This window comes from Rhinopithecus roxellana, chromosome 10, assembly GCF_007565055.1.
Source record: "Rhinopithecus roxellana isolate Shanxi Qingling chromosome 10, ASM756505v1, whole genome shotgun sequence".
Classification (NCBI taxonomy): Eukaryota; Metazoa; Chordata; class Mammalia; order Primates; family Cercopithecidae; genus Rhinopithecus; species Rhinopithecus roxellana.
This window is the reverse complement of record NC_044558.1, coordinates 5,707,253-5,728,657: the sequence shown is the minus strand read 5'-3', so window position 1 is coordinate 5,728,657 and position 21,405 is coordinate 5,707,253. Positions and strand designations below refer to the sequence as shown.

The window sequence follows — 21,405 nt, the reverse complement described above, 5'->3', positions numbered from 1 at the left end:
AGGCCCAGGCGGGCGGATCACTTGAGGTCAGGAGTTCAAGACTTGAGGTCAGGAGTTCAAGACCAGCCTGGCCAACATGGTGAAACCCCATCTCTACTAAAAATAGAAAAAATTGGCCAAGCGTGGTGGTGGGCACCTGTAATCCCAGCTACTCAGGAGGCTGAGGCAGGAGAATCACTTGAACCTGGGAGGTGGAGGTTGCAGTCAGCTGAGATCGCCCCATTGCACTCCAGCCTGGGCAACAAGAGCGAAACTCCGTCTCAAAAAAAACAAAAACAAGAATTATGGGGGTAGAGGAATTTATAGCCTTGCTAAACGAGTGTGTGAAAACTGTGTAACCTGCCAAAAAATAAACAAAAAGTAGTTAGAAAACAAACTACCGGAGAAAGACCTCCTGAGTTAAGGCCATTTCAAATCGTTCAAGTTAATTTTACAAAAATGCTCAAAATAGGGAGACTAAAGTATCTGCTGGTAATGGTGGGCAACCTCTTCAGCTGGGTGGCCTTCCCCCTCCCAACTGCCACCGCCCTGAATGTGGTCAAAATAATCTTAAAACAAATTATACCTAAATTTGGCCTGGTAGAAAATATTAATTCAGACAATGGGGAGTGACTTTACCTCAAGGGTACGAAGGGAAATTATGGAAAGTTTACACATTAAATGGGATTACCACACCCCTCGGCATCCCCCTTCCTCTGAAAAAGTAAAAAGAATAAATCAAACTCTCAAAAAGCGTATTTTACTAAACTAATCTTAGAAACTAAAATGCCTTAGACCAAATGTCTCCCAATAACACTCCTTGGGATTAAGACAGCCCTCCCCAAACACTTGAAATTGTCCCCTTACAAGTTGTTATATGGACTCCCGTAGTTAGGTGGGACTACTAACTTCCCTACTGTAAAACCCAAAACCAATTTTAAAAAATTATACACTGGCCACATCCTCCACCCTGTCATCCCTTAAGTTAAAAGGACTTCTAACTCAAACACTGCCTCTTAAGTTCAGGGTTCACCACTTCTAGCCTGGCAGCTCAGTGCTAATTACAACTTAAAAAGAAAACAAGCTCCAGCCGGCGCGGTGGCTCATGTCTGTAATCCCAGCTCTCCGGGAGGCAGAGGTGGGTGGATCACAAGGTCAGGAGCTCGAGACCAGCCTGGCCAAGATGGTGAAACTCTGTCTCTACTGAAAATACAAAAATTAGCTGGGCGTGGTGGTGGGCGCCTGTCATCCCAGCAACTCGGGAGGCTGAGGCAGAGAATTGCTGGAACCTGGGAGGCGGAGCTTGCAGTGAACAGAGATTGCGCCTCTGCACTCCAGCCTGGGCTACAGAGTGAGACTCGGTTTCAGGGGGAAAAAAAGACAAGCTCCACCCAAACTGGGAAGGTCCCCATCAAGTGCTCCTAACCACCAGAACACCGTGCAAATAGCTAAACAAGGGTAAATACGTTACACTCGGGTCAAAAAACTGGAAAAAACAAACAAACAAAACGAAAGAAAGGGAAAAGGGTAAGTGGGAAGTGTACACATCGCCTAAGAAACCCTGAAAGCTGAGTCTAAGGAAAACCTAAAAGGAAGCTATAAGCAGGCTCCATCATTGGGGGTGGATGTGGTTAGAGTTCATTCTACTACCAGGGGTAAGGGAGTTCACAATTATTAAATGGAGCCCGATAGGAAAAGAAATATCCAATCAAACTAATAGCATAATTAGAACCTCCACCCCCCAAAACCATAAAGTTCAATGCCTGCCAAGTCTTACATTGTGAAACTTAGAAAACCAAAGGCAGCTGTCACAAGCAAACAAATATCTATGTCCTCACACAGGTCGCTATTGGGAAAAGCCCTGTGCTAGCTGAAATGAAGTCTGGTAAACCACCCAATTTCAAGGCTGGGTGAGTCACTCTTCCAAAAACTAACCCTTAAAAAATAAAATACATTTGTATAAGGGCCCTACGCCACCTAACTGTAAAAATTTAGAATGCAATCCTATATTAATTACCATAAACAACCTAGCTACTCTAAACCAGGAACCTTGGAGGTATGGATTAGGAATAAATCCCTTCCTCAGGAAGGGATCCTGTAGGACAGTTAGCTTTTAGGCAAGTCACCAACTCCCCCCCAAGCCCACCCAGGATTACTATAATTCCCCATCCCACTAGTTCCTTTAACCCACCAGACAGTAACCCTAAGAGAGTAAAAATAATTAAAATAACTAACTTAAGGCAAATTTTAAGTTAAGACTGAATATGGGGGTGTAAATGCTTGGGTTAAATGGGTCAGATTTTCAATACTAGCTCTTAATAAGAGCAACTGTTACGCATGGTCTGCTGGGCGGCCTCAGGCACAGGGTAGTTCTGTTTCCCCTAAAATGGAATGCCAATCCTAAAGGAATGCATTACATGTTGGCTCTATACTAAAACAGAAATGCATGGGAAATAAGACTTACAGATGTCTATCATTGCTGTCTCCCGCCTTCGCAGGTCAAATTCTAGAGTAATCCCCTGGTTCTCTACAGGGAATACAAACCGCTCCTCCAGCCTCTCTAGGCAGGGACAAAGTTCAATAAGCCAATGAGAAAACTCCCAACTTGTACACACATCCTAAACGTTACTGATGAGTCAAACAAAGGCAACTACTCGGCTCTTCATGTACCCTGGGCTAATGTCTGGTGGTGCTGTGAGAAGAGAAATGTCTGTAACCTGTTACTGTCCAATTGGACTGGAACTTGTGCCTTAGTTGAATTGGGCATTCCGTTCACGTTGGCATTCCATAAAATCCCCAAGAATCCACATGGCCACCAAAGTTGGAAAAATCTAACAAATTCTTTTAATCCCAACATTTATATTAACTCAGTAGGAGTTCCTAAAGGAGTACCTAATAAATTTAAAAACCAAATAATATAAAAATAAATGTGGAAATGAAAACAATAGGAGTAAAAAGAAAAAGAAGAGGGAATTAAAGGAAATAATGTATACAGTGGTCCGTTTCCAAGACAAAGTGCCTTAAATTGGCTAAGGTCAACAAACTACAGAAGAAACAGGATATACTAGGCCCCTGCTTCGATAGCCTATGCTTGCTTGCCGGCCTCCCCACCTTCCCCTCTTCCCCGCCCCTTATTTGCCCTCACTGGAACCAAAGAAATTTAGTCTAAGATGAGTTTACTAGCCTACAAAATAGCTTGTTTTGTCTATTCTTACCAGCCTGCCCAGCTACTTAGGTCACAAATCAAATCCTTGAAGAGCCCCTGAGCTAACTAGGATTGCAATGCATTGTGGGCTGCAACAAAATGCAGCAAGACAACCCTAAAACAAAACAAAACAAAACAAAACAAAACAAAACAAAAAAACACCTAAAGCCCCTACCCAACAATCAATAGGTGACATCCGGGAAAATTGTGACCCCATGTATTCAGTCTATAAGGAAATGGGGGAGAGACCTGCACACCAGGGGATAAATTGCTTGTTAAAACTGTGCTGGATGTGCCTGCCTATTGAACACCCAGTCTTGCAAAACCATCATTAAAAGTGTTTATATGACAAGTAAATGCTTAAAAGTCTTTGATTTGAGAGTTTGGGAAGTGATAGAAAGAATGGAAAGGGAAATGCTGTGTCTAGATTTCGTAGGCCTTAAGTCTAAGGATTGCTGATTTCAGTGGTTTAAAACCACCAAAATAAATGAATTTGTCTATTTCTCCTTGTGATTCTATCAGATTTTTTTCTCCAATTGTTTTATTTTGATAAAATACACATAACATAAAATTTCCATCTTAACCATTTTTAGATACACAATTCAGTGGTGTTAAGTGCATTCACATTGCAGTGCAACCATCACCACCACCCATCTCCAGAACTCTTTTCATCTTGCAAAACTGAAATTCTATCCATTAAACACAACCAATCCCCATTCCCTCTTCCTCCCAGTCCCTGGCAACTACTGTTCTGCTTTCTGTCTGTATGATTCTGACTATGCTACCTTTTATAGGTAAGGTATTACAGTCTTTGTCTTTTCATGTCTGGCTTATTTCACTTAGCATATGTCCTCAAGGCCCATTCATTTGTAGCATATGTCAGATTTTTCTTCCTTTTTAAGAAAGAATAATATTAAAGTGTGTGTATATACCATGTTTTATCTATTCACGTATCAATGGACACTTGGTTGGCTTTCACGTTTTAGCTATTGTGAAAAATGCTACTGTGAACGTGGGTGTACAAACATCTCTTTAAGAACGTGCTTTCAATTATTTTGAGTATATATCTGGAAATGGAATTACGGGATTACATGGTAATACTATCCTTAATTTTTTGAGGAACCGTTATACTGTTTTCCACAGCAGCTGTGCCATTTTACATTCTCATCAACAGTACACAAAAGTTCCAATTTTTCCACTGTCTTACAAACACTTGTTATTGTCTTTCTTTTAAAAAATATATATTAACCACCTTCTGGGTGTGAAGTGGTATCTCATTGAAGTCTGGATTTGCATTTCCCTAATTATTCGTTCTATCAGTTTTTGTTTCATGTATTTTGCAGCTCTTTCATTAGATGAATAAACATAATGTGAAACATAACAATTGGAATTGTTATGTCCTCTTGATTGACTCTTTTATCATTATGAAATTATCTTTTTCCTAGTAATATTATTTGTTCTGAAATATACATTGTTTGATATTAATATAGCTATTCTAGCTTTCCTTTCATCAGAATTAACATGGTATATATCTTTTGTCATCTTTTTACTTTTAAGCTTTTATTATGTTAAAGTAAGTTTTAAATAGAGTGGCATATGGCTGTTTGTAAAATCTAAAGTGATAACCTCTAACCTCTGCCTTTTAATTGAAGTGTATAGACCATTTACATTTAATGTAATTATTGATGCAGTTGGGTTCAAACCAACCATCTTGCTCTTTGTTTCTCTATTACTTATCTGTTCTTTGTTATGCCTATCTTCTTTTTCTGCATTTTGGGGGCAATCTATAACCTTTTGCACTTTTACAAAGTGGCCATGTTAGGGCTTATGGTATTTATATTGAACGTACCATCATCATCTACCTTCAAGTAATATTACAGCACCTTCTATATAGTAATCCCTCTTAGCTGCAGGGGATACAGTCCAAGACCTCTAGTGGATCCCTGAAATCAGAGATAGCACTGAACCAGATAGGTACTATTTTTTTTTTTATCTGATAACCAAGACGACTAAGCTATTAAGTGACTAATGGGCAGGTAGTATATACAGCATGAATATGCTGGACAAAGGGATGATTCATTTCCTCAGTAGGTGGAAAGTGAGATGATGCAAGATCTCATCTTACTGCTCAGAATAGTGTGTAATTTAAAACTTATGAATTGTTTATTTCTGGAATTTTCCGTTTAATATTTTCAGACCATGGTTGATACCTGGTAACTGAAACCATGGAAAGCAAAGCCGTAGATAAAGGGAGACTACCGTATAGAAACCTTCAATGTTATATCCCCATTCCTCCCCTTTTGGCTTTTGTGCTATTGCTGTCATTGATTTTATTCCTACATATTTATAATTCTTACAAGATTTTAAAAAAATTTAAATAGTTAATGATCTTCTAAAAGGATTTAAATAATAAGAAAAAAGGCTTCTATATTTACACATATAGTTACCATTTCCAGAGCACTTCATTCTTAGTGCATACCCAGATTTCCACGTGGTGGTGTTTTCCTTCTGTAGTATGTGCCTGTGAATGATAAAATCTTTCAGTTTTTGTATGTCTCTAAAATACTTTACTTTGCCTTCACTTCTGAAAGATATTTTCACTGGGTATCGAATTCTAAGTTGACAGTTTTTTCTCTTATCTTTTCGGTCCTTTGAAGATGTTGCTACCTTGTCTTCTAGCTTGTGTTGTTTCTTATGGGAAGCTGACTGTCATTCTTATCTTAGTTCCTTTGTAAAATATCTTCCCCATTCCCCTCTACCCCTGCCACTTTTAAGATTTTCCATTTATCAGTGCTTTAGAGCAATTTGATTATGTACCTTGGTATAGTATTTTTACTCCCTCTGCAGCAGGACGAGCGGCAGACAAAACTCCTCAGACACCGAGTTAAAGAAGGAAGGGGTTTATTCGGCTGGGGGCATCGGCAAGACTTCTGTCTCAAGAGTTGAGCTCCCTGAGTGAGCAATTTCTGTCCCTTTTAAGGGCTCACAACTCTAAGGGGGTGCATGTGAGAGGGTTGTGATTGATTGAGCAAGCAGGGGGTATGTGACTGGGGGCTGCATGCACCAGTAATTAGATCGGAACAAAACAAGATAGGGATTTTCCCAGTGCATTTCTATACAATGTCTGTAATCTATAGATAAGAGAACCAATTAGGTCAGGGGTCGATCTTTAACTACCAGGCCCAGGGTGCGGCACCAGGCTGTCTGCCTGTGGATTTCATTTCTGCCTTTTAGTTTTTACTTCTTCTTTCTTTGGAGGCAGAAATTGGGCATAAGACAATATGAGGGGTGGTCTCCTCCCTTGCCTCATGCTTCTTCTTGTGTTCAGGGTTTGTTTGGGTTTTCAGATCTGTGGGTTTATTATTTTCATCAATTTGGAAGATGAAACTCTAAAACCATATTTCTTTAAATATTTTTGTGTCTCCTCTTCCCTCAGGTACTACAATTACATGCATATTGGGCTATTTGAAGTTGTCCCACAGCTCAATGATATTCTGTTTAACTTTTGTGCAGTATTTTTTCTCTGTGTGTTTTTTGGATGATCTTTATTGCCTTGTGTCAAGTTCACTAATATTTTCTTCTGTAATATCTAATCTGCTATTAACCTCATTCAGTGTGTTTTCTTCTTGTTTCATATAGTTTTTATCTCTAGAAGTTCAATTTGGGTCACTTAAATTTATCTTCCATATCTCTACTTAACATGCTCAATCTTTCCTCCAGTTTCCCGGACACATGAAATACAGTTATAATAAGTACTTTAGTGTCTTTATGTACTAATTTCATCATTTGTATCATTTCTGGGTTCAGTTTGGTATGATTGGTTTTTCTCTTCTTCTTTATAGGTAGTATTTTCTTGCTTCTTTGCAAGCCTAGTAATTTTTGACTGGATGCCAGACATTGTAAATTTTACCTCATGGGTGATGGATATTTTTAGATATTTTATGCTTCTAAGCTTTGTTTTGAGATGCAGTTAATTTAGACAGTTCAATCCTTTTAGATCTTGCTTTTAAGCTTTGGTGGGATTAGAGCTACCTTTGGAGCTAATTTTCCACTATTGAGGAGAACAACAACAAAATACCTCTTCTGAGTATTCATGAATTATGAAGGTTTTACTCTGGCTGGGGAGGACAAGAACTATTTCTGGTTCTGTGAGCCCCACAGAGAAGTCCCTCTGTCTTTTCAGTAGTTCTTTTCCCAAGCTCTGGTAGTTTCTTCACATCCATGGTTTGATCAGTCTCAGCTGAAGACTTGCAGGGAACTCTTTACAGATCTTGGAAGGCTCTTCTCTGTATAGTATTTTAATCTACAAAACTCTGCATTGCAAACTTTATCTGTCTTGCTGTTCGCAGATTCCCACCTTCAACTGAGAGAGATTACTGGTTCTGCCTGGGTTCCTATTCTCTATATGGTAGCCTGGATAATCCTTCTAAGCAGTAAGCTGGGGTAATCTTAGCGTTTATCTCATTTTTTTGTTATCTCTCAGGGATCATGGTTTTCTATTGCCTGATGTTCAGTATCTGAAAACCTATTATTTCTTATCTTTTATCTGGCTTTTTAACTCATTGTTGGGTTGCTTGGGAGTGCTTTAAAAAATCCAGTTTCTTGGAATCTGTATTGGCTAATATGAGGCCACCGTTGGAGCAGACCTGCATATTACCCAGTGGCTGACGTTATTCCCTTTCTAGCTGGAATGCCAATATTTTCAGCGAGTATGTACATTGGAATTTCTGGTTAAAGTAGTCAGCCACTTCTTCTAAAAATACGAGTGGAAATATATTTATTTGGAGTAGATGGGTTTGCTAGAATTAGGTGGAAGGTGTCTAGAAAGAGTCTGCGGAAACCAGGTGAGAATCTAGATTAAGTTGCCATGGCTATGATGTTGGCCAGCAACTTGTGATTTTCTTTCTGTCTTATAACATGATTTTATAGTTCATTTTTCTCCACCATCAGCTCAATGGCCAGATCATGAGGCCTGAGACTCTATGAGGAGCCAGCTCCTGGCTCCTCACCAGTTGTGCTATATGGGCTGAATCGGTCAGTCAGCTTCTCTGAACCGTGGCATCATTACCTGCAGAGAGCACTTGTACTACACTGGTGCAAAGAGATGGCTGGAAAATGTCTAACAAATACACCTAGATCTGTATTTGAAGCCACTGGTAGTGTGTGGGATTGTGGGTGCTTAATAATTGCATTCTATGTTTGCAAGATATTTTCTTCTCCTAGAAGTCTCCTTATCTCCCATGAGATAAGACACTTCTTGGTAAAGACATTTTGAGTACCATTGAACCCTCCAAAGAGTATTGAGTATTATTGGGATTCTGAGGATTATTCTTCCCAGTTTTGTCTTTCTTCCTTCCACCTCTCTGCCCTCTCAAGGGAAGTGAATGTTCTCTGCTCATATGGTGGGAAAGGGCCTCCTTCACTCAACTTCCGTAATAAATGTATGAAGGGCAACATTGACCCAGATGAAGTGTAAGGGTGCCATTATCACGTCTTTATTACCTAGCTTTATACTAAGTATTAAGCAAGAAGCGCAGACATATAAAATCTGGTTACTGGTCTTAAGGAATTTACTTCTTGTTGTAGAAGTAACACCTACAATTGTGAGGTAATCTTCTGGAGACAATTTGCCAACAAAATAAATGGGAACATAGCCCATAGTTTCAGATAAGCAGATGCCATAGGAGGTCAAAATAGGAGCAGGAGAGACCCAAGCATCAGGGGCTGAAGAAAATGACTGATTTTCCATGATGGCTACCTTCCTAAAGATAACAATCCCATAATCCCATAATGCCCAGAAAGCTCAGAAGAGAAAAGGGCAGAACCAAAGGCTTGAGAGTGCACAGTGTGTAAGGACAGGGGCCAGGGCCAAGCAGCCAACAGAACAGGGCTCTACGGGCAGCCAAAGCCACCATGTCCTATGCCAGGAAAGGGCCCAGAGAGCATCTAAAGATAGCACCCTGGCACAGAGTCAGACCGGCGAGAGCGGGAAGCCTCGTACTCCTGTGCCACACGCTAGAATTTCCTCTGAATATTTACACACTCAGCATCTTCCAGTCATCACCAAAGCCCCACAAAAGAGGTGGGTCAGAAAATCTTTGCCATTTGTAGAAGAGGAAACTGAGGATAGGGAAGGCTCAATGGCCTTTGCACAGTGGCATGAACAGGGAAGGAGAGAAGTAAGTCCAGAACCCACCGGTGCTGTCTCTGGCTGTGTGCCTATGAAGCAGGGACAGGAAAAACTCCTGTGAGGACTCCTGCCTGGGGTGAAGAGAGTCGTGAGCGTAGCACAGGTCCCACAGGGATGATTTGATCCAAATCTGGGACTAAAAGTGTAGTCTAACTGCAGGCAAGGTGAGGGTAAGAGAGGACACTGGCTGTGTCTTTCTGCACATCTGCCTGGAAAAGAGAGTGGAGAGGGAAGCCAGGGCTCCGTAACTCTCTTCAAGTCAAAGGAGGGGCGGAGGCTCCCTTGTCTTGGGGAGGGAAGAGGGAGGAAGAGGAGGGGAATGCACAGGGAAGTCTGCTTTTAAGCCCATTAAAGAGGAAGAGCCAAGCATCCAATTAACCTGACATCTCTTGCAGCCAAAATATCTGAGGATACAAGAAGTGAATTTAATATGTGGAGGCTTGGGAGGCAAGTGACTAATAGTGGAAAACAGCCCTAGTTTATTTAAAAAATAGGTCAGGCCCAACAAATCCCATAGATTCCCTCTCAGCACTTACGGATCCAGGAGACAGAGGGAGGGCTGTGTGGGTGCAATGCCATTTTGATTTGAAGCAGACATTGCTGTTGTACCACAAAGAGACAGCCAGGGTTGGCAGGAGGCGCCCATGCACAGTGTTCAGCTGCTGAAGGCGGCCTTCATGTTGAGCCTCTCAGTGACCCTGGTCAGGACTGCGAGTCCCTACCAGTGACTGGCCCAGGGTCGCAAAGCCTGAAGGTGGCAGTACCCGCACCCAATCCCAGTCCCTCTACTGTTAGAGCGAAAGTGTTCTCTGTGGTCTTGGGTGCCTGTCTTCCAGATGTCCTTGGCCCGGCTCTGGGAATCTCGGTTGTCTCTGAAGCAGCACCATCTGAAAGCTACGGCAGAGCTCAGGGCTTCAGAGAGGAAGAGAGAAGGCCTGAAGCTGTCCTCAGCACTGTCAGGACAGGGTTCCTAGGCACCAGCTGGAGAGCTTGTTAACATGCACAGCGTTGGGTCTCAGCCCCCCGCTGATTTCCTCGGTCTGCGGTGGACTGGAGATCCACCAGCCATGGCCAACATGGATATAAAACGGAAATACTGTTTGAAATCGGAGCCAAGCTTGTTTCTCTCAGAACGTTAATTTCTAGAGATGTTTATAGATCTCAGAAAAAAGTGTGTCACAGCCGTAAATGTGATAGTAGTAGATGTCCTAATTCCTTTTAGAAGATTTATGTTATATAATATTTATATATTTAATATGTATACTATAATAAAATCATTTGTTTTAGCATTGTAAAGCCTTAAAAGTATTGCAATTAAAAACTCTCTTTATGTAATCCCAGCGCTTTGGGAGGCCGAGGCAGGTGGATCACCTGAGGTCAGGAGTTTGAGACCAGCCTGACCAACATGGTGAAACCCCATCTCTACTAAAAATACAAAAAAATTAGCTGGACGTGGTGGTGGGCACCTGTAGTCCTAGCTACTTGGGAGGCTGAGGCAAGAGGATGGCGTGAACTCAGGAGGTGGAGCTTGTAGTGAGCCAAGATCACACCACTGTACTCCAGCCTGGGCGACAGAGTGAGACTCCGTCTAAAAATTAAAAGAGGTCTCTCTTTAGCTTATCTGCCCAAACCTGCTTGCCATGAAACCCTTTGCTAGGAGTACCAATTCTGTGGCATACAGTGTGGGAAAGTGCTACTCTAGACCAGTGGTTTTCAAGCTTTATGGTGTATCAGAATCACCTGCTGGGTCCCATCCCAAAATTTCTGATTCATGGGTTTCTGTCCTGCAAGGTCTGGGAATCTGCATTTCTTACAAGCCCCCTGGTGATGCTGGTGGTCTGGAGACCACACTTCAAGAACCACTGCCCTAGACCCCTCTGTAAACCCTGGCTCAGCTGAGGGTCCTGGGAGGCCTCCCAGAGTGGGAGGGTGGAGACTGAGAGCAGTGGGCAGCAGGAGCTAAGAGAAAGGGTTTCCAGGAAACACAGCCTTGAGGGGGCTTGACTTTAAGGTAAGAAAACCCTACGTGAGGATGGGCTCTGCCAAGATCCCAGAGTTAGAGTCAGAGATACTATAAAACAGGGCGTTCCAAATAGGGGACAGCGACCCTCTGTGACAGGCATCAGTGGGTTGCCCCCAACATCCAGGCCTGGAAAAGGCAGATCTGCAGAGTGTCTGTGCCTAAGAAGCCAAGTCTTATGAAGGGCATGAGGTAGACTACTGAAGAATAAACCGGAGCCTGGAAGTCTACGTGCAGAAGAAACGCCATCTCGCAGGACTGGCAACACCTAGACCAAGTCTGTCCAACCTGCGGCCTGCACACAGTCCAGGATGGCTTTGAACGTGGCCCAACACAAATCCACAAACTTTCTTAAAATATTATGAGATTTTGTTTTGATTTTTATTTTTCAGTTCATCAGCAATTGTTAGTGTATTTTATGGGTGGCCCAAGACAGTTCTTCTTCCAGTGTGGTCCAGGGAAGCCTGAACAACCCTGACCCTCCTCCCCTTTGCCCCCAGACTCTGGGCTTCCAGTCCCTAGGGTGAGAAGCAGCAAGCTAGAGCTACCTGCCCTAGCACAGTACACCCCTCTGAGGGGGCTGACTTCATCTTCCAGCCCCGACGATAAGACACAGGGGTGCAGGAGAGTAGAGAGAGGGTGGACGTAGGGCCATCCTGGCCAAAGGCAGACAATAAAGCTGTACATTTGCTTTCTTAGGCGATAGGAGAGGTCCCAATGCCCAGCAGAGCCCTTGTTTGTCTTGCTGCTGCCCGACATTTCACATAAGAATGTTCTTTTTTTCTGCAAACCTCTGGTCCCTATCTAAAGGCAGGCAGATGGTGCTAGAAGAGCTAACCCTTTGTGTGATTATCCTCAACAGGAGCCACAGCTTAGATCACAGCCTGGTGAGTAAACACAGGTTGAAGAGAGGTGTGGTGAGTACCTAAGGGCGACACTGGGCAGGGGGGCTGGCGCGAAGATGGGCAAGGAGGGAAGAAGGTGAAGGCGGTGGGCAAAAGAGTGGGGTGAGGCCCAGGCTGGAAGCCTCCTCCTGCCACCCCTACTGTGTCCCCTCCCACTGCGATCCTCTTTCTTCCCTCCATGGGCCCTCCAGGCCAGGCAGGTGGCTGCTGAGGACAGACGACTCAGGTTAGAAAAAGCTCTCTTGACATTTGGAGAACAGAGCAGGATCTGGCTCCTCGAGTGGAGCCGCTTGTTCTCAGGAAAATCATTTTAAAGCTTGGGCTAGTGCCAGCAGGAGCCATTTATAGCCCAAAGGGCTTAGGTTCGCTTTGGCTGCCTGGTGCAGAGAGCGCTGGCTTCCCTCTGCCCTCTGCAGGCTGCCTCCTTGCTTTAGATGTCCAGCACCTTCACTCTCCTTCCTTAAAGCTTCTTTTTCCTCTCCTCCACCACCTCTTTCCTATTCTCTTGGAGGTTCCAGATCCAGATCCACCTCTGGACCTAGATTCCCCTAGGTGAGCCTAAACAAATTCCTTTCCTTCTGTGGGCCTCAGTCTCTCCATCTGCACCCTGACACCTATTGTCTGCTCTCTTTAAACTCTGTCACCTTGCAGAGGTGCCTGCCTGTGCCTACCTCCACAGAAGCGCTCTCCTCTGTCTAGTTATTGCCTGTTGACTGTCTTTCTGCCCTCGAGACTGGGCTTCCTGCCTGGGCCAGCTGTGTTACCCTTTTCTGAGCACAGGGCCTGGCTCCTGGCAGTAGCTCAGTTAAGCTTGGTTGGGCTGAACTGAGCTAACCATGGCATCAGTTTCAAGAGCACAGGTTTTGGCATAAAACAGATACTGGCTGACATCTTGGCTGTGCTGCTTGCTATCTCTGGGCCCTGGCAAATGACTGGACGTTGTGAGCTTTAGTTTCCTTATTTGTAAATGTCAGTTACTACGAGGATTTCATGAGATGGTGTCTATCTGTGAAGTGCTTGGAGCAGTGCCTGGGGTGCAGTGGGCCCTCAGTCAATGTTAGGTCTCATCACCATCATCACCATCTGCCATCTACCTGCATTTTCAAGGGATGTGGGTTAGGTCAAACATGCTCCCCCGAATCCCCACCCCTGCTTGTGGAAATCCGACCCACCCTTCAAGGACCAGCTCACAAGCTCACATGCCCCTTCGTCAGGAAGCCAGGTTCCTCCTGTTTCCAGCTCTGCTGCTTCCACAACCTTCCATCTCTGCATTTAGTGGGGCCAGGGCCTGTTCACCCTAGTAGTGTGGGTAGACTAAGACGATCACACTTTATTTATTAGGGAGAAAAACTGCTGAAGCTGCCCTGGGTAAGGCCAGTCTGGAGGTAGAACACTGTGTTGGGGGAGTCCTGATCAGCTGCTGGTGTGGAGGGTGGAAGGCAAATCACAAGTATTGACAATGGAGGGTGATTCTCAGCATATCAGGGAGGCAGACGACATCAGGAGACCTCCAGCAAGTAGCAGGGCCCTGGGCCTGGGCCCTTGGGTGGAGGTGGGGAAACAGCAAGGAAGGGCGCTTTCTCTGCCCTGGGGCCCAAGAACCGGGCAGGACAAGGTTGGAGGCAATGGTACAGAAACAGGTACCAGAACCGACTCCAGGGCAGAGCAGGCAGGGCCAGACCTCCAGGGTGATGTGGGCACAGTCACCCTGGAGGTGACTGGGGGCACTGGAATGTCCAGTGGGGAGGGACTTGGGCACAGGGAGCAAATTGGAGCTGAGATAGCCACAGCCATGGGCAGACCAAGGCGCTGACGTTGAGAGTCCAGCTACCCATCCGAGCGTGATTCCAAATCCTTTTGCTGACTTCTCAGCCTATGTGTACAAGATTGGAGTTTGCAAGTTACCTTCCCTCAGAGACTCTGCTTGCCCAGTGTGGCTTAGGGAGGAGTTGAGCCGTCTGACTTTACGGAAGAGACCACTGTCATCTCCCAAGACCCATCCCTGTGCTCCTCAAGTCTCAAGAGCCTTCAGGTGCAGCTGAACAATCATCTGTATCTCTCGGAGATGCATCTGGATTCCTATAAGGGTTCCAATTTGCCCGCATGGGATCCATAGAATGCTCATATGTCTCTTGTTTCTTTCACAGGGCTGGCACAGTGCCTCGCTGTTGTAGAAGTCAGTAGGCAGTTGTAGAATTTAAAAGCATCACCCATGTAGCTGAATGTTCAGGGATCACAGGCCACGGCTGCTTCCCACCCACTCCCAGCCTTCAGGGAGATGGCATGCCTGTCAGTCAATGGGCAGAGTGCCAGGCTGTGGACCAGGGTCTGGGCCAGTCATTTATTTGTCCCCATGACCTGTGGCTGTTGAAATGAATGCCCCCAAATCCATGCATCCTTTTGCCTCCTGCATGGCACACGGCAGACACTTCATAAGTTGGCTGTTGGGGAAAGTCTCAGGGAGCCCCATGGAAAAGGGAACCTTGAATGACAGCTTATGGGTACTGGAGACCCCTGTGACCTTGACCGTGCACAATGCCCAAGCCAGCTAGGACTTTTTGCTCTCCTTAATATATTTAAATGGAGTCAATACTGAGGTCAGCTTTACACACAGAGCCTTCTTCAGCTCTGCACAGTGGTAAGGTGATCTGCACAGCTTCTTGAGCAGTGTCCTCCCCGGTGGCTGAAGTTCGGAGGGCCCCAGCCAGGCTGGATGGAGGTTGACTTTGTTCCAGAGCCCTTGCTTGGACACTGGAGTGCAATGCTCGGGCCACACATCCTCGGAGGAAGGGCAGCCTGGAAGTGGCGGAACAATTTGTCACGATCATATTTTTGTGTTATCAAACACTCTTCCCATAATGCCTTTAGTGGCTGCATAGTATTCCATCGTGTGGCTACACCACAGTTTAGTGTTTCACTTTGTGGAACATTTAAGTTGACTCCGACATTTTGTCACTGAGGACAGCACTGTCATGAACTTCTTAACAGGTACGTCGTTATGATTATCCATGATTGTCTCCTTACGATAAAGTCCAGGAAACTTGAATTGCTGGGTGAATGGGTTTGTGCTCTTTAACACTTTAAGTACATTTTACCACACTGCCTTTCTAAAAGTCTTGACCTATTTTCATTCCTGCTAGAAACGTGTGAAAGAATCAGTTTCTCTGCAGCTCTTACATATGCAGAGCTTTGGTAGTTCTGGTGGGAGAAGAGCTTATCTGGTATTTAAGAGCTGTAAGTTTTTAATTTTAATTTGTATTTACCTGATTTCGAGTGAGGTGAAACATTGTTCCTGCACATTAACTTGCCATTTGTATTTCACATGTACTTGCCTCATGTGAACAGACTCTCAGATCCTTTCCCCAATATTACATTGTGGGTGTTCATCTATTTTTGTATTGGCTTGTAAGAGCTCTCTACGTATGAAGGGCATTAACCTTTGTCTGCCATATATGTTAAAATGTACTTCTCGGTTTATCATTTGCCTTTTAATTTTGTTTATGATATTTATTGTCTGGAACTGCATTAATGTCTTCTTGCTAGACATCTTTTCTTATATGACTCAATGACATTTCAAACTCTGCATATCCAAATTGAAATTCATTATTTCCCCCCACCCCAACCTGCTCTGCCTGCTGACTGGCTTATTTTTGTTAATGTCACCACCATTTCCCTAGTCACCCAGGCTTGAAATGTTGAAGTCATCTTTGATTCCAGCTCCTCTCTCTTCCCCTACATTTTGTCAGTTGCCAAAGCCTGTAAAGTCTATTTCTGCACTTTCTCTGTCAGGCAGCCCCTCGGACACCCCAGTAGTTCAGGCTCTCGTTATTTCTTGACTGGACTTTGAAAATAGCCTCCAAAGTTTCTCCTCCGTTCCCTTATTTTCCTTGGCCCGTCCTGTGTGCTGCTACCACATTTATCTTCCTAAAGAAGAGCCCAAACACAGAAGTCGCTGGTTCCCTGGTTACAAACTGGCAATAGCTCCCCGTTGTGTTTTGTATTTAATTACAACCTCTTAGCCTGGCCATAATTTCCTTTCAACTGAATCTCTCACTATCTCAGCCAAGCTGCTCCCAAACAAGCTCACTGCTCTCCCGCCTCTGTTGCTGAAGCGGTCCCTTCCTCCACCTGCCAAAAGCTGTTCAAAAAGCTCCCACCTCACCCTACCTCCTGCCATCCGAGGGCTTCCTGACTCTGCATTAAAGTGAATTCTCTTTCCTGTGAACCTCCAGAACAATTTGCTTGAACTTCTCTGGTAGAACAAACCTTATTCCAGCATCTATCAGCGATAATAAGGGTCGTAGAATCTAGAAAACAGGGTCCTAGGAGGGCAGTTCCCATACGCCTGTTTCTTCCACGGGACCTGCACGGTGCCTTGCTGTTACAGACTCTCAGTAGGCAGTTGTGGAATTAAAAGCATCACCCCATGTGGCTGAATGTTCAGGGATCACAGGCCACGGCTGCTTCCCACCCACTCCCAGCCTCCTGGGAGTCTTAGCCTGTGGAGTCTCAGGAAGCACATGGAAAAGGGAGCCTTGGAACCAGAGTGGAGTGACAGCTAAGGGGTGCGGGAGGCCTCTGTGACCTTGACCGTGCACAATGCCCAGACCAGCTAGGACTTTTTCCTCTCCTTAACATATTTAAATGGAGTCAATATTGGGGTCAGCTTCACGCACAGAGCCTTCGTCGGCTTTAGAGGTGATTCTGCAGCCTGCACAGGAGTGTGCAATTGACACAGTCTATTTTTAGCCTCTCAGAGACCGTGACCAACATCCCAAGCTGAGGGTGGGCACACCTGCTGCATTCTAATGAGGCAGCCCCACTCGCCTCTGCCAGCCCGCCCGGGATCTCACCGACCTGAAATCTGATGTTGCTAAACTGGAAAGTGTGTTTATTTCCCAAGGCGGGTAGCCTAGATACACTGGGAAAGTGGGACCATCCTACTCCCCCCAGCTCACCCCCCTGCAGCCCTGGACACAGGACAGTCTGGGGGCTGTGCTGAATGATTCCACGGAGGGGATGAAATCACTTGACTTTCTTGATCTCGCTGTGTCCTAGGATCCCCCTGTTTCCCTTGCTAGAAAGGAGACAGTAAGTCTGAGCTGACCCAGCTCACAGACAAGAAAATCGAGACATAGAATAAGGACATGATTTATGTAATAATAATAAGCAGTTACTACGTTCCAGCCTGTTCTAAAGTCTTTCCATATATTAACTCCTCCAAACTTGTGGACACATTTTCCAGGTAGGTTTTATTATGATTTGCATTCTCTAGAGGAGGAAAAGCTGAGGCACAGTGATGACAAATGGTTGCCCAAGGCCACACAGCCAACAAGTGCTGGGTTTCAGAGTCAGGCAGTGGCTCCACGGTTTGTACTTTCAGCCACTTTGCTACCTGCCTCCTAGTACCTATTTTCAATGTTACTAGAGCCAGGATAGGACCCAGGAGCCCAGATTCCCAGTCCTAGAGGACTGACTACTAGATAATACTCCTTTTTTGATCTTTCTAATTCTGCGTAGCTTTGAGGCCTTCACTGTGTCTTGCACATCTGGCTCTTCTGCACTCCAGGCAGAGGAGGTCTCCTGGCATAACTGCTTCTGTTGCAGCGTTTGAGCTTCTGGGCTCCAATTGCTGTCTCTGGGCTCCAGAAGCTCTGTGGATCCCCATCTCCTTCTCCCTGCTCCCCCTAGCCTGTGGAGGACCAGGGAGCCGACAGTGATGGGCAGCAGCAGTGGGTGTCGAGCTGGGCTGGGCCTCAGGATTGGGGCACCCAGAAATAGCAATCATTGGTCTTGTGGAGGCCATCGGTGTGGGTATCCACAGTGCTGAATTCAGGGTAGAACTGTGAATCAGAAACTAGGGGGCAAGACAACAGGTAGGAGACATCAGAACCTAAGACATCTGCATTTTGGGAGCCATCTCCTCTTGTAGCTTGATGCTGCCTGCTGAGTGAGGAGAAGCCCATGGGTTCACATTCCTGAGGATGCAGGTGGGACTTCGTTTCCTCTAACAAACTCTTACTGTATGCCTGGCTCTTTTCTAAGCACTTTGAAATACAAACTTGTCTAATCCTCAGGACAACTCTAGGAGGCAGGGACTATTTTATTCCCATTTTAGAGACAAGGAAACTGAGGCACTGAGCAATGCATAAGTTTGCCCAAAGTTGTATAGCTAGGAAATGGCAGAGCTGGGATTCAGCTCTGGGATCTACACTCTCAGGCACCATGCTGTGCTACGCATTTCCCTTTATTGAATGTTTCCTATTTGCCTCCAAAGGAAAGTACTATTTTCCCCATTTCACAGATACAGAAACTGAGGCCTGCGTTTGCTCAGGTCAAGTAGCTCATAAGAGCTGAAAGTGGGTGAAATCTGGATCTGCGTGGCTCCTCAGTGGCCTGCCAGCTCTGGGCAGATCACAGCCATGAGCCCAGCAGCCGGGAGCTGGAAGGGCTCACCTGCCTGTCTTTCAGGAAAGGCTGCTGTGGCTGCTTGAGGCCGGGCTCAGAGAGGGGGAAGGAAAGAGGACCACAAGCCCCAAGGGCAGGACCTCATTGTCTCTCCTAACACCAGACCCCCTTCTCTTCCCCTCAGGTGAACAGCCCCCCCTCCCAGCCCCCTCAGCCCGTCGTCCCTGCTAAGCCAGTGCAATGCGTCCATCATGTGTCCACTCAACCCAGTTGCCCGGGACGGGGCAAGATGTCCAAGCTGCTGAACCCGGAGGAGATGACCTCGAGAGATTATTACTTCGACTCCTATGCCCACTTTGGGATCCACGAGGTAAAGTGTCCCGAGTGGGTGGCTAATGGGGCGAGTTTGACTTTGCTGTTTCGTTGTTTTCAGAGGCAGCATAGTGCGTTCAACTCCTTACCATGGTAAAGTGAGTGCTCCCAGTGTCCCTGAGTCCTCTGACCCTTTCTCCAATCCAGGGGAGGCCGGGCCAGGCCTGGAGGAGGGGAGCAGGCGAAAGTGTGTGTCTGTATGCTCCACAGCCAGAGACAGCACATGAGGTGCTTACGGTCCGTTTGTTTTACATTCCAGCTCCCGTGTCTCTCCCCAGCCATAAACCCAGCTCATCCAGTGTGGGCTGGATAGTGCTGGTCTTTGGACCAGGAGCTCAAATGCTTGCAGTCAGAGTCCTGAGGCAGCAAGGACCTTTCAGAGGTCATGATGTGCATTCTTTAGACCAATGAGCACCTCCGGAGGAAGAGCTGCAAGAATCTTTCTTGGGATCTTGGCCCAGGTCTGACACCCTGATTGATTGTCTGGAAATTCTTATGTCTAAATGCCTGTCTTATACCATAGCAGGGAAGACTAATGTTGCCTATGGAACAGAACAGAGCCTCCTAAGAAGAGGCATCCTGTCTATAGTGGGGGCCTAATGGTGCCCCTACTGTATATCTTTCATTATAATCTCCAGCACTCTCTCCAGCCACCCCAAATAAATAAGTAGCATTTACTGAGTGCTTGCTAAGTGCCAGGCACAGTTCTAAGCACATTATACATATCATTTCATGTAAACTCTATGAAGAAAATATGTCCCTGATCCTCTTACAGTGTAAAAAAAAAAACATTGAAAAAGGAATAGAAGTTTGCCTGCCATGCAAATCTGTTTTCAAAACAAGTCTTGAAGATCTTCCTTCCACGTACGCACTGCTGGAATCTCTTCCTGTGTGGAAATGATGACCCTGCCATTGCCGGAAGGGTGTTTAGTAATAATAGCCAGCTCCTTTGTTTTTTTGTTTTGTTTTAGTGCTTACTACACGCTGGTGTTATTCCAAGCATTTTATGTTATTGGTTCATTTATTCTTCAGGTCAACCCTGTGAGGTTGCTGTTATTGCTTGTCCCCATTCTCCAGATGATTTAGGCCCTTAAGAATCAAATCAACCCTCATTCATCCCTGTTGTTGTTTTTTTTCTTTTCTTTTCTTTCTTTTTTTTTTTTTTTTTGTGAAAGGCCACAGGCTAGTGGATGGTTGAGCTAGCAATCAAACCTTCACCTGTTGTTCCTAACCATCATGCCACACAGCCTTTAAAACAAATTTCCTTTCTTTCCATCTGGAAACTGTAAAAATTAAATTGCCGTATTTGTTCCTGCTGGTTTTTCTGCAGCCCCACATGGAGGTAGAGGGTGGAAGGAGGCCCCTCAGTTACTTCTAGACTCAGGGGCTCAGCCTCATTTAATCCAGGGAGGCTCAAGATTTGGGTCCCTGAGAACTGCTCACTATGTAAAACCCTTAAGCCTGGGCCTGCACGGGAGGAGGACTGGGGCCTGTGTTCAGTCCAGAAGGTCCTGGCCTAGGAGGGCCTGGGCAGCTGAGCCTGCAGCTCTTGGGAGATAAAATGCCATCTCAGGGCCTGTGGGTGAACTCTTATACCTTCCTTGACCCTGCTTTCCACTGGGGTAGGGATTCCCGGAGCCCTGTCCTTGGCCTGTGAGAGGCTCTGGGGGGCAAAAGAGAGTCTGTGAACGCCCCTTCCTCAAGACCTTGTCCCTATGTGACAAGGTCTTGTTCTCCATGTGACAAGTTCTAACAAACCTGTGGCTCTGGGTACCCATTTCAGGACAGATTCTGGGGACAAGAGAGCAGTTGAGGGACCCCAAAATGCCTCCTCTTGGGCCTGCCCAAAACTCCCCCATTAGAAACCAAACAACCATGAGGTGCACCTCAAGCCAGGTCTGCAAGCTCCCCTCCCCACTTGGAGCCTCCATGATCGGCTTCTTGGACACCTCCCTCTGAGTTGCTAGGTTCCTGCTGAGCCACACCTTTGGCATTTAGAGTGTGCTCCACTAGGCTATTACTGATCTCGATAATTCCTCTGGGACTTGGCGTCCCCAGCCTGTTACCTACAGCTTGGCACATTGTCTGGATAGCAAAGGCTTGTTGACATGTGTGCTAATCCAGCTAGTTCAGGCGATGCCCGGTCAGCACTATGACCCAGCACCCAGGGGAGAGGACACCAAGTTTCACCGGATAAATACTAGGCCAGGTTCCCTCAATGGTGTGTACTGATGGAAAAGTCAAGCTTGTGCATACATGTATATAAACATAGAGCGAGTTGAGCAGGGGACTTAGAGTAAAAGATCTGTGAGTCATAGATCACATT

General features: G+C 45.6%; 1 protein-coding gene across 2 annotated transcripts in view; it reads left to right on the top strand.

Annotated features, from left to right (window-relative positions):
- The window catches only part of PRMT8 (protein arginine methyltransferase 8), a 208,106-nt gene that overhangs the window by 134,454 nt on the left and 52,247 nt on the right, over nucleotides 1-21,405 (top strand). For both annotated transcript variants that reach the window (XM_010359170.2, XM_010359171.2), the window contains exon 2: nucleotides 18,892-19,077. In XM_010359170.2, the coding sequence (XP_010357472.1) occupies nucleotides 18,892-19,077 (186 nt within the window). The remainder of the gene's footprint in view (nucleotides 1-18,891; nucleotides 19,078-21,405) is intronic.